Below are 12,095 nucleotides of genomic sequence, written 5' to 3'. Positions count from 1 at the left end.
TTGTTGTTTTGCACTAACCTGTCCCATATGAGATGCCGCGGTGGCTTCAGTGTGAGCAGTAATGATGCCTCTGAGATACAAGAAGTTTATTTTTGGGGTCCAAGACAGAGTTAATGTACTTTAAACCGTGTCAGAGCAATTCCTCTGAGCATTAATCTGCCTGAACTCAATGTGACCTGACTGAAGTGATGAGGTAAAAAAAATATATAGTTTGGGGAAGAACAGGAGCTGATTAAAAGAGCTTGGGGGAAAACCAGTTGAGGGAAGAAAATCGAAAGGAAAATAGTGAGATGGAGGGGTGGAATTAAGAACATAAAATAAGGGAAGCTGCAAAAGCCATCTCTATCCCCTATCCCTGCTAAAATGCAAAGGGAAGAAGCAAGGGCCAAATAACTGGAGGAGACTAGTACATGGTGTTACATCCTCGCTTTACAAGGCCAATAGGTCTACGTTATTGACCCTGTAGCTCTAGCGAAAGATTGGAGGGAGAGTAAAGTGCGCAAATTTAAGAGGGGATCTTATTGACATGCTTGGTTGATTAACTTGAGGAGAAAGATCTGGTGATATGGGAGGTGTCTTTCAAAGGAACTGCCAAAAAAAAAAAAAAAATGGATATCTATTGAAACATATATAGACGCCAGTACTCGCCCATTAGATAATAAAGGGGGCAGTCACAGCCTGCCCTCTAAAGACAACTCTCTTCCTTCACACAAAACTACAAGCACCTAATAACACACACCCCCTTCACTCAAAAATTTTAAAATCATCATGGCGACTCCTACACCAGCCTCGGAGTCCCCATCTGGGGAGGGGACCATAAATGTCCCCAGGTCGGACTGCCTTTCTGTCGACGACCCTAAGTGTCTTGACACCCCCCCCTCAACTTTTTCTTCATTAACTTCTGCAACATTCGCGGTCTAAGATCTAATTTTCAATCTGTAGAACACCACCTCTCCTCTTCTAAACCTCATCTTTTCCTCACTGAAACTCAGGTGTCTGAGGCAACTGACAGAAGCCCCTTTTCTGTTCCCTCCTACTTTCTCTATCCTCATTTTCGATCCAAAGCTGGATGCTGCGTTTATGTGCGCAATGACTTAACCTGCTCTCGTGCCCACGCTCTTGAATCTTCCGAGTTTTCCACCATCTGGCTACGACTACAGAGTCATTCTCATACTAAATTTATCTGTGCTGTATACCTCTCTCCTAACTCCTCTGACTATAAGAAATTCTTTGACTACTTAACTTCCAAAGTGGAGCACATTCTGACCCTCTTCCCTTTTGCAGAGATCTCCATTCTTGGAGACTTCAATGTTCACCACCAGCTTTGGCTTTCCTCTCCCTTCACTGACCATCCTGGTGAACTAGCCTACAACTTTGCTATCCTCCATGACCTAGAGCAATTGGTGCAACACCCTACTAGTATTCCTGACCGTCTTGGAGATACGCCCAACATTCTTGACCTTTTCCTGACCTCTAATCCTTCTGCTTATGCTGTCACCCTTTCTTCTCCGTTGGGCTCCTCCGATCACAATCTTATATCTTTATCTTGTCCTATCGCTCCAATCCCTCCTCAGGATCCCCCTAAGCGAAGGTGCCTCTGGCGTTTTGCCTCTGCTAGTTGGGGGGACCTGAGGAGGTATTTTGCTGATTTTCCTTGGAATGACAACTGCTTCCGTGTCAGAGACCCGTCTTTGAGTGCCGAACGCATAACAGAGGTGATAGTGTCTGGCATGGAGGCGTACATTCCTCACTCTTTTTCTCGTCCTAAACCTTCTAAACCTTGGTTTAACACAGCTTGTTCTCGTGCTATACATGATAGAGAGGTGGCCCACAAAAGGTACTTAAGCCTTCCATCACCAGAATCTCATGCACTTTATATTTCTGCCCGGAACCATGCCAAGTCTGTTCTCCAACTAGCCAAAAACTCCTTCCATTAACAGAAAATGTCAAAACCTTTCAAGCTCTAACTCCCCTCGTGATTTCTGGCATCTGGCCAAAAATATCTCCAATAACTTTGCTTCTTCTTCTTTCCCTCCTCTATTTCAACCAGATGGCACCACTGCTATCACATCTATTTCTAAAGCTGAACTCTTCGCTCAAACCTTTGCTAAAAACGCTACCTTGGACGATTCTGGGCTTGTTCCTCCCTCTCCTCCACCCTCTAACTACTTCATGCCACGTATTAAAATTCTTCGCAATGATGTTTTCCATGCCCTCGCTGGCCTAAACCCTCGGAAGGCTTATGGTCCTGATGGGGTCCCTCCTATTGTTCTCCGAAACTGTGCCTCCGTGCTTGCACCTTGCCTAGTCAAACTCTTTCAGCTCTGTCTGTCAACATCTACCTTTCCTTCTTGCTGGAAGTTTGGCTACATTCAACCTGTTCCTAAAAAGGGTGACCGTTCTAATCTCTCAAACTACCGTCCTATTGCTTTAATTTCCTACCTATCTAAAGTTTTTGAATCTATCCTCAACAGGAAGATTCTTAAACATCTATCACTTCACAACCTTCTATCTGATCGGCAGTATGGGTTCTGTCAAGGCCGCTCTACTGGTGATCTTCTGGCTTTCCTTACTGAGTCTTGGTCATCCTCTTTTAGAGATTTTGGTGAAACTTTTGCTGTTGCCTTGGACATATCAAAAGCTTTTGATAGAGTCTGGCACAAAGCTTTGATTTCCAAACTACCCTCCTACGGTTTCTATCCTTCTCTCTGTAACTTCATCTCAAGTTTCCTTTCTGACCGTTCTATTGCTGCTGTGGTAGACGGTCACTGTTCTTCTCCTAAATCTATTAACAGTGGTGTTCCTCAGGGTTCTGTCCTGTCATCCACTCTCTTCTTATTATTCATTAATGATCTTCTAAACCAAACTTCTTGTCCTATCCACTCCTATGCTGATGATACCACCCTGCACTTTTCCACGTCTTTTCATAGACGTCCAACCCTTCAGGAGGTAAACATATCACGCAGGGAAGCCACAGAACGCTTGACTTCTGATCTTTCTAAAATTTCTGATTGGGGCAGAGCAAACTTGGTATTGTTCAATGCCTCGAAAACTCAATTCCTCCATCTATCAACTCGACACAACCTTCCAGACAACTATCCCCTCTTCTTCAATGACACTCAACTGTCCCCCTCTTCTACACTGAACATCCTCAGTCTGTCCTTTACTTATAATCTGAACTGGAAACTTCACATCTCATCTCTATCTAAATCAGCTTCCATGAAGTTAAGCGTTCTGAGACGTCTCCGCCAGTTTTTCTCACCCCCCCAGCTGTTAACTCTGTGCAAGGGCCTTATCCGTCCATGTATGGAGTATGGTTCACATGTCTGGGGGGGGGGGGTTCCACTCATACTGCTCTTCTAGACAGGGTGGAATCAAAAGCTTTTCGTCACATCGACTCCTCTCCTCTAACTGACTGTCTTCAGCCTCTCTCTCACCGCCGCAATGTTGCATATCTAGCTGTCTTTTACCGCTATTTTCATGCTAACTGCTCTTCTGATCTTGCTAACTGCATGCCTCCTCTCCTTCCGCGGCCTTGCTGCACAAGACTTTCTTCTTTCTCTCACCCCTATTCTGTCCACCTCTCTAATGCAAGAGTTAACCAGTATTCTCAATCATTCATCCCTTTCTCTGGTAAACTCTGGAACTCCCTGCCTGCTTCTGTATTTCCACCTTCCTATGACTTGAATTCCTTCAAGAGGGAGGTTTCAAGACACTTATTCATCAATTTTTGACCACTGCTTTGACCCTTTTATGGGATTGGCATTTCAGTGGGCATATTTTTTTTATTGGATTTTTGTTGCCCTTGGCCAGTGTCCTTCCTACATAAAAAAAAAAAAAAGAAAAATAGTATAGGCAAATCCAGACGTAGAGGAAATATACTGCTGTCTGATAAGGAGATAACTAGTGATGTCAAAACTATCAAGAATATAGTATAAAAAAAAAAAGTGTGGGTCTGTTAGAGCGAAAAGGGGCATGTCATGTAAGGTGCTATCTCCAATATGCAACGCAACCAGAGATTAAGGAGCACAAGACATAAAGAAGGTAAGTTTCAATATAGATTACAAGTTGTATGCTCATCATTGCAGATTGAAGTCATTATTTCCTCAAACAAACAATATATGGTGGTTGTGTTCTGCAGAGCCACGCCGCGTGACTATATTAGTTTGTTGCTATGATTATTGACTCATTGATTGATTTTTATTACCAATGCTTACAATACTATTTGGATTTTACATTTGATACAATAATGCAGAAACTTTCTAAGACTCTACTTAGCATTTCTCTCTTCACTCTATCATAAACTTTCTCTGTGTCTAGAAAACGTAAATATAATTCACTTCCATCATTCTTCCTTCTTTCGATCATTTCATTCATCACAAACGTAGCCTCTGCTCTCCGTCCACACCAGATCCATTCTGTTCCTCACCCAACACACCCAGCTCTCTCAATCTATTTACACATCTCTCATTCAACACTGCACTTAAAATTTTACATTTACATTCTTACTCTTGTACCCTTCCTTATGCAACAGCGTCATTCTGCATTAATTCTGACTGATTCACTCATTCATGCTGACTCGAAGCAATGTCGTCACCAGTACCATCAAGATCAAGATCAAAAAAGGTCACAAGAAGAAGAAGAGGAAGTTTGCCCCAGCTACCCAGCCAGGCAGCATTGAGAAGGCATTTGTTTTCATCCCGGTTACTTTTTTTATATCTGGTTATGTGTGGTATTCATGCCCAGTGAAGACAAGATCTCCCCAGGACACTAATTAACCTTCCATCACATCGCAGAGGTTAGTTATAAGGTTAATTACACTTTAATCGTTACAGTAATGAGGTAAACCTTTGTTGTACTGTTAAATTTATACTGCCCCGCTTAGAATTACATACCAAGTCCGCGTATTATTGAATGCTATGTGTCTTAGGCGTGGTATTTCCAAACATTTTTCACCACCTGTCCACATTCCATAGGTTGGCTTAGTGTTTTGTGAGGGAAAACTGTCAAGCAAACGTTTGACGCAGGGAAAGCTGGCTGGGGTGGGGGTGTAGTGGTGTGGGGGCAGTGACGGGGTGATGGGGGAGTTGGGGTGGGTGTGTAGGGAATGATGGGGGAGTTGGGGTGGATGTGTAAGCGTTAGTGACGGGGTGACAGAGGAGTGTGTATTGGGGTGATGGAGTTGGGGTGGATGTGTACCGGGTAGTGGGGAGGTGATAGAGGAGTGGGGGTGGAGGGGTGATGGGGGAGGTGTAGTGGGTTTTCTTTCCTTTCTTTTTTCTTTTTTTTCTTTTTTTCTTTTTTCTTGATGGGTAGTGGGGAGTTGGTGGAGGTTGTTTCTTTCTTCTCTTTCATTTCTTATCTGATCATTTTTTTTTATTATTATTCAGTCTATCCTCCAATCTTAAGATAACTAAGTAGATTACATGGACAAAAACGTTAATAAGTAAATGATTCAACTAAATTTAAATTACTGAGAGGTGACTGGCTGAAAAATATTTGAAGAGGGTTAATAAAATAGACTATGAAGAGTAATCAAGAAAAATACTGGATAATTATTATGAGTGGTTGTTTGCATTTTGGTTCATCTGAAACTTTATGTGCCCTAGCAAGAATTCATGAATCTGGCTGCCCCTTAATTCCTATCCCATCAGCAGCCTGTACTTTTAATTATAACATAGCTAGATTTTTCTGTCCCTACATTAGCATCCCTAACTCACAATGAATTCATGATAAAAAGTTCTACTAGTAAAAGGCCTTCAGGACAGCAAGACTCACCAACCTTGTTAAAAGCCAGTGAGCTCATCCTGTCTCCCACGCTGTAAGTGAGGAAAGAAAGAAAACAATAAGAAAAACTGGTATAATATTTCTCACCCTACTTATTCCTAGCAATCTTATCCGGCCAGCTTTGGCATTAAATCCTTATTGACTTACATTCTCTTTAGTACATACACACATATACCAAGGCTGACTCTCCTAAGAAAAACAGGTGTAGTCATGACAAGGCACACAACACACATACAGACTCATTCACACCACTGACAGAGAAGAGAAGAGAACTCATCTCTCTCTCTCCCCTTAGTGAAACTTTAAACAAGAACATAGAACATGAGACATTTTGACCTAGACATTTTGGCTTCTGGATATTTAGGCTGTATGACATATGTATTTGGCAGGAGTGGAGAGGGAAAGTGGAGTGAGTTTGGGAAGTGGATGTGATTGATGGTTATAACTACGCTTTATTTATCATTCAACAAGGGATTTTCTGAAATTAACATTGTGTCATCCTTGTGTAACAGATGGGCAGCAGGAGTCGCACGCGTTCCCCGGCTAGTGACCGAGAGAGGAGTCACGGGAGGCACCGGGATAGAGAGAGGAGCAGCAGACACCACCATAAGTCCAGGCACCACAAGTCCTCAAAGGGCAGAAGCAGAGACAGGAGCAGGGAGAAGAGTGTGAGCAGAGATCGCCACAGGAGAGAGAGGAGCAGGAGTCGAAACAGGAGCGACCAACATCACTCCAGAGAAGACAGGCACTCTCGGAAGAGGGAGAAGGATGGAGGCAGCAGACAGAGGGACCATTCTAGCTCTGAGGATGATTATAGAAGCAAGAGGAGGTCCCACAGGGAAAGGGAAACTGACAAACGTTCAAGAAAGACTTCAGACAATACAAGTGCAAGAGATCACTCCAGCTCTGAGGATGAGTATAAAAGTAAGAGGAAATCTCATCGAGAAAGAGACACTGATAAACGCTCAAGGAAGACTTCAGAACGTGCAAGTGATGATGAGACTCTTGAGAAAAATAATGGCAGTACAGTGAAACAAAAAGCATCAGAAGCCACAGATGTGACCCGTAAGGATGATCACCATGTAAAAGCTAATAAAGACACAAAGGATTTAAAGGACAAGAGTCAGTCTTCAAAACATAACAAGAAATCAGAAGAGAAGAATGTGAGAGAGAACCGAACCCCAGACAAAGAGAAAGCACCAAAGGATACAGCAGAAAAGGAACATAAGAAAAAAGATACTACAGAAAATGAACCAAAGAAAAAAGAGACAGTAGAGAAAAGTGAAAAGCCAGCTGAATCCAAAAGTTCCAGGTCAGAAGAATCCAAGGAGATGAGAAGTGAGAAAAAGAAGAGAGAGGAAAGTCTTGAGAAACAGACTAACAGATCGGAGCCCAAAGAGCAACAAGAAAAGACCTCTGAGAAAAAGTTAGAGGAAAAAATTGTTCCAGAAAGTAAGAAAAAAGATGAGGAAGAGGAGAAGAGTGACAGTGAGAAACAAGAAAAGCATGAGAAGAAGAAAAGCTCTAAAAGAAAAAGTGAAGCTGAGGAACAGAAGAAGAAACACAAGAAACAAAAGCATAAGAAACACTCATCGAGTAGCGAGAGTGAAGACGAAAGCGGCGAAGACAACAGCAACAAGAAACCACAATATGACAGCGATGAAACCACAGAACAGGAGTTGCTGAGAAAAAAGAGACAACTAGAAGAACAGCTGCAAATTGAAGAGGAAATACAGCAGCGAACCAAAGCAATAGAGAAGGAACGGGAAGCAATTCGAGCCAAGAAACTGAAATCCACAATCAACTCGGAAGTAACGAAACCCACTGAGAAGGAGAAGTCACCTCACTCCAGGTCTCGGTCACGCTCCCCAGGAAGATCAGAGGAACGTAAACAAACCAGGGATGAGAGAAGCAGCAGAAGCGATAAGAGGTCAAGGAATTACTCATCAGATGAAGCGGAGGAACCACAGATAGGTGCACGATACTGGGGTGGTGATACTTCCAAGGAAACATCCCAGTCACAGAAATCAAAAGCATTCAAGACGAGCGACACTTACTGGAACAAGTATGCCGACAAGCTGGGCATTCAGATTGAAGACCCAAGGAACTCTGATGCAGATTATGAAAAGAAGAAGGACAAGGACAGGAGGGAAGATAAAAGGAGAGACTCATCATCAGATAGGCCAAGTAGATCTGAGGAAAGCTCAAGAAAGGATAGTAAGAGAAAAGGTGAAGGAAGTGAGAAGAATAATGTGGAGTCTTCCGGTAAAGGTTCTGATGTCCCTGCAGCACCACTCATAAAGAAACCAGTGATGGATCCTCTCACCACAAGAACTGGCGGAGCATACATCCCACCGGCTAAACTGAAAATGATGCAGGCACAGATCACAGACAAGTCCAGCGAGGTGTTCCAACGGTTGGCATGGGAGGCGCTCAAGAAGTCCATCAATGGCCTCGTCAATAAAGTCAACGTCTCAAACATCGGGATCATTGTTAGAGAGTTGCTGAAGGAGAACATAGTGCGGGGGCGAGGCGTGCTGTGCCGGGCCCTGATGCAAGCGCAGGCATTCTCACAAACCTTCACCCATGTCTATGCAGCACTGGTGGCCATCATCAACACAAAGTTCCCTCAGATAGGCGAGCTACTCCTGAAGCGTTTGGTCATCCAGCTGAGGCGAGGTGTCAAGAAGAATGACAAGAACGTGTGCATGTCCTGCTGTCGGTTCATTGCTCATTTGGTCAACCAGCAAGTGGCTCATGAGGTTGTGGCTCTGGAGATCCTCACCTTCCTCCTGGAGCGAGCCAAGGACTTCACCTCAGAATCAGAAGTGGCCGAGAAATCCAGGAACGATTCGTGTGAACTTGCCATCCTGTTCATCACCGAGTGTGGCGAGAAGCTGAATGAGGTGAGTCCGAGAGGGATGACAATCATTCTGGAGACTTTCAGGCACATTCTTCATGAGGGAAAGCTGGAGACCCGAGTGTCGTACATGCTGGATGTCTTATTTGCTGTTGTGAAGGACGGGTTTGGAGACCATCCTGCTGTGGCCGAGGAACTTGACCTGGTGGAGGAGAACGAACAGTTCACTCACATTGTGGAGCTTGATGGGAAACTGGACTCCCAGGACATCCTCAACGTGTTCAAGGCTGACCCAGATTACGTGGCAAATGAGGAAAAGTACAAGGAGATCCGCATAGGTATCCTGGGAGAGGAGAGCGACGAGAGTGAGGCGGAGAGCGGCTCTGAGAGTGATGACGAGGCCTCCGATGATGATGAGGAGGACGAGGAGAAGAAGGAATCTGAGACCATCCTGGACGAGACGGAGACCAACATGGTGGCCTTCCGCCGCACCGTATACCTCACCATTCAGTCGTCACTGGATATTGACGAGTGCGCTCACAAGTTGCTGAAGGGAGAGATCAAGCCAGGCTGGGAATCTGAACTGTGCAACATGATTCTGGATTGCTGCGCCCAACAACGCACGTACGTCAAGTTTTACGGCCTCCTGGCACAACGGTTCTGCATGATTAACAAGGTGTACCAGGAGCCATTCCAACAGATCTTCAAGGATGCATATGATACCTGCCACCGCCTGGAAACTGAAAAGCTGAGGAATGTCACCCGCCTCTTTGCCCACTTGCTGTTTTCTGATGCCATATCCTGGGAGGTGCTGTCCCACATCCACCTGAATGAAGATGAGACAGCCAGCTCTTCAAGGGTCTTCATCAAGATTCTGTTCCAGGTTAGTTTTGACAATGAACTTTTTTTTCCCAGTAGTGGTCTGAAGTCAAGTAACCTGCATTCACTTACATTGTGTTTCATGGTTTCTTTCAATTTTTAGTTGTTTGATTTGCTGTCTAGCTAACAACAAGACCTAACACTTAATAGATTCATACAAGATTAGTGGATTTATGATTGAGGAAACTTACTAAACAGTAAATAGAGTGAGAGTGTTTTTATGTTACTCAGCTGCTGACTGTTGCTGCACATTCACATAGTCATAGTTTCCTAGTCATTACTTTCAGTTATACATTGTAGAAACTATTTGCCTAATTTAACTAGGAGTCTCATTGTTTTACTAAGTATTGTTTACACTATTTTCAGGAATTGGTAGAGTTTATGGGCCTGGCCAAACTCAATGAGAGGCTGCGGGACCCCACATTGGCCCATGCCTTTGAGGGCCTCCTGCCTCGGGACAACCCACGCAACACTCGCTTTGCCATCAACTTCTTCACCTCCTGTGGTCTGGGTGGCCTCACTGATGACCTCCGCGAGTTTCTTCGCACACAGGTGGGTCTCCTGGACATCTTTATTTATCATTGCAGTATTATACAGTGGGCCATGAGACTTTCCTTTCCCATTGGGGCCTGATGAAGCTAAGAGTGTGAGTGACATGTGTGTAATGTGTGGTGCCTTGTGTGGGATTGCCAACCTGGTATATAGATACATAGTTATTATATATTTCTATTGTTTTTGATGGAGTGGTAAGCAGTTTCATTAAGTCAGAACTTTGATGACAGACATTGTTTTTCATGAGTCTTCAGCCCAATTTGTGGTGATGGGGAAGAGAGCATTCATACAGCTTACTTGAAAGATTCATGGGCCATGATTGAAAAGCCCTTAAATTCATGTCATGGTCATTGATGGTGTGTGGATCAAGGGAGGCTCAGGTCTTTTGCTGCTGTGGCATGGCACATGTGGTGTGTAGTTGCCCAGCTGTAGGGGTTACTTGATTCTTTCACTACATACACAGTGCATGAGAAGGGAGTAGCATTAAAATTGGTCTTGACAGTAGAGATATCATCAATTATACTTGATTCTCAGTAATTTGAGTGTTGTTTCAGCACTGGGTATTGTTGATGGGTCTGTAGAGTAAATATTTAACTTGGTCAAACATGTGGCACAGTCATCCCAGACGTAATGATGATGGTGAACACTGATGCATTGTATTGGTGTATAACCTGATTGGACTGAACCCATGAAGTGAGCCAGGCTAACCTTGGGCTTCAGTACAACTCAGTCTTATACCAGCTTGTCATTTTTTGATGACATGTCACCAACCATGACCACATTAGATTACAAGACACTTGGTTAGCAATGATTTACCTACAGTTTCTTCTTGTGTGTGTACTTACAGCCAAAACCTACTGCTGTTGTAGCACCAGTTCAGCAGATCAGTAAAACAGAGGAGGCTGGGGGTGAAGATGACGACAGCACTAGCAGCAGCAGTAGTAGCAGTAGCAGTAGTAGCAGTAGCAGTAGCAGCAGTAGTAGCAGTGACAGTAGCAGTAGTGACAGCAGCAGTAGCAGCAGTGACAGCAGTAGCAGTGACAGCAGCACCAGCAGCAGCAGCTCAGACAGTTCATCAGACAGTAGCAGTGACAGTGGTGACTCGTCAAGTGACTCAGAAGACAGCTCAAGTGACCATCATGCAAGCAAAGGTGTGTATATTGGTTTCCTTATTTATTATGGAGCTTAATCAAAATTAACATGACTCATATTATGAAACAGCTGTAAACTAAAAACTACATTTCTCTTTACAAACTTCCTAAGATGCTATAAATAAAAAATTCATATAAAAAAAATTAAATTAAGTAATCACCTTGTACTTGGTCTTGGATGGGTATTTGCAGTGTTTAATGGCAATATTTCCCACACACAGATAATGAACTGAAGAAAAAGAAAAAACACAGAATGAAAGATACCAAGAGGAAAAGTTCCAGCGATAAAACAAAGATCAGATCAAGCAAGAAGAATGAGAGAAGATCAAGAGATAGAAAGGCAAGAAGGAGCAAAAGAAGTGACAGTGAAGAAGAGAGCAACACCAGAGGAGAGAGAAGTGGAAGGAGAGAAGAGAGGAGGGAGTCATATGAAAGGAGAAGCCATCACTCTAAAGAGGAGAGAGGTTCTGAGGCTGCAAAGAAAGGGAGGGAAAGGGAAAGGAGAGGAGGCAGCCATGAGCACAGTGAGAGGGAGGAGAGAAGGCATGGAAGGTCTCACAGAAGGAAGGAAAATGACAGAGAATCGGATAATCGTATCAAGGCGGATGTGAGGAAGGAGCACAAGAGGAGACACAGCAGCGATGAGGAGCAGGAGTATGAGCGCAAGAGGGACAGCAGTGTGGACAGGAGTGACAAGAGGAGAAAGATGAAGTGATGCTCTGTCAATGGAAAGACAGTTGTAGTAGGGATGCAAGCTTCTGGATAAGAGATAATTTAGCAGCACTGGAAATAAGACCTTACACATTAATTCCTACCTGTAATGAAGTGAATTGTGAACTGATCTTTAAATAAAAACAGGAAAAAGA

The 12,095-nt window shown here is 43.8% G+C and overlaps 1 protein-coding gene across 1 annotated transcript; it reads left to right on the top strand.

Annotated features, from left to right (window-relative positions):
- The first annotated feature begins 4,624 nt into the window (after positions 1-4,624).
- LOC135088703 (pre-mRNA-splicing factor CWC22 homolog) lies at positions 4,625-12,095 on the top strand. Its single transcript, XM_063983664.1, has 5 exons — positions 4,625-4,798; positions 6,300-9,530; positions 9,893-10,078; positions 10,926-11,229; positions 11,451-12,095. The coding sequence occupies exons 2-5, from the start codon at positions 6,300-6,302 to the stop codon at positions 11,942-11,944; spliced, it is 4,215 nt and encodes a 1,404-aa protein (XP_063839734.1). The 5' UTR covers positions 4,625-4,798; the 3' UTR covers positions 11,945-12,095.

Source organism: Scylla paramamosain, chromosome 31 (assembly GCF_035594125.1).
Source record: "Scylla paramamosain isolate STU-SP2022 chromosome 31, ASM3559412v1, whole genome shotgun sequence".
NCBI lineage: Eukaryota > Metazoa > Arthropoda > Malacostraca > Decapoda > Portunidae > Scylla > Scylla paramamosain.
Note: the sequence above shows the minus strand (reverse complement) of the source record. Positions and strands in the feature narration are given on the sequence as shown.

What these genes read in the sequence shown, in the direction of transcription:
- LOC135088703 (XM_063983664.1), top strand. Translation starts at nt 6,300, where the DNA reads ATGGGCAGCAGGAGTCGCACGCGTTCCCCGGCTAGTGACCGAGAGAGG. An exon ending in TCATCAAGATTCTGTTCCAG is followed by an intron (nt 9,531 to 9,892) that starts GTTAGTTTTGAC and finishes CACTATTTTCAG; the next exon opens with GAATTGGTAGAGTTTATGGG. An exon ending in GCGAGTTTCTTCGCACACAG is followed by an intron (nt 10,079 to 10,925) that starts GTGGGTCTCCTG and finishes GTGTACTTACAG; the next exon opens with CCAAAACCTACTGCTGTTGT.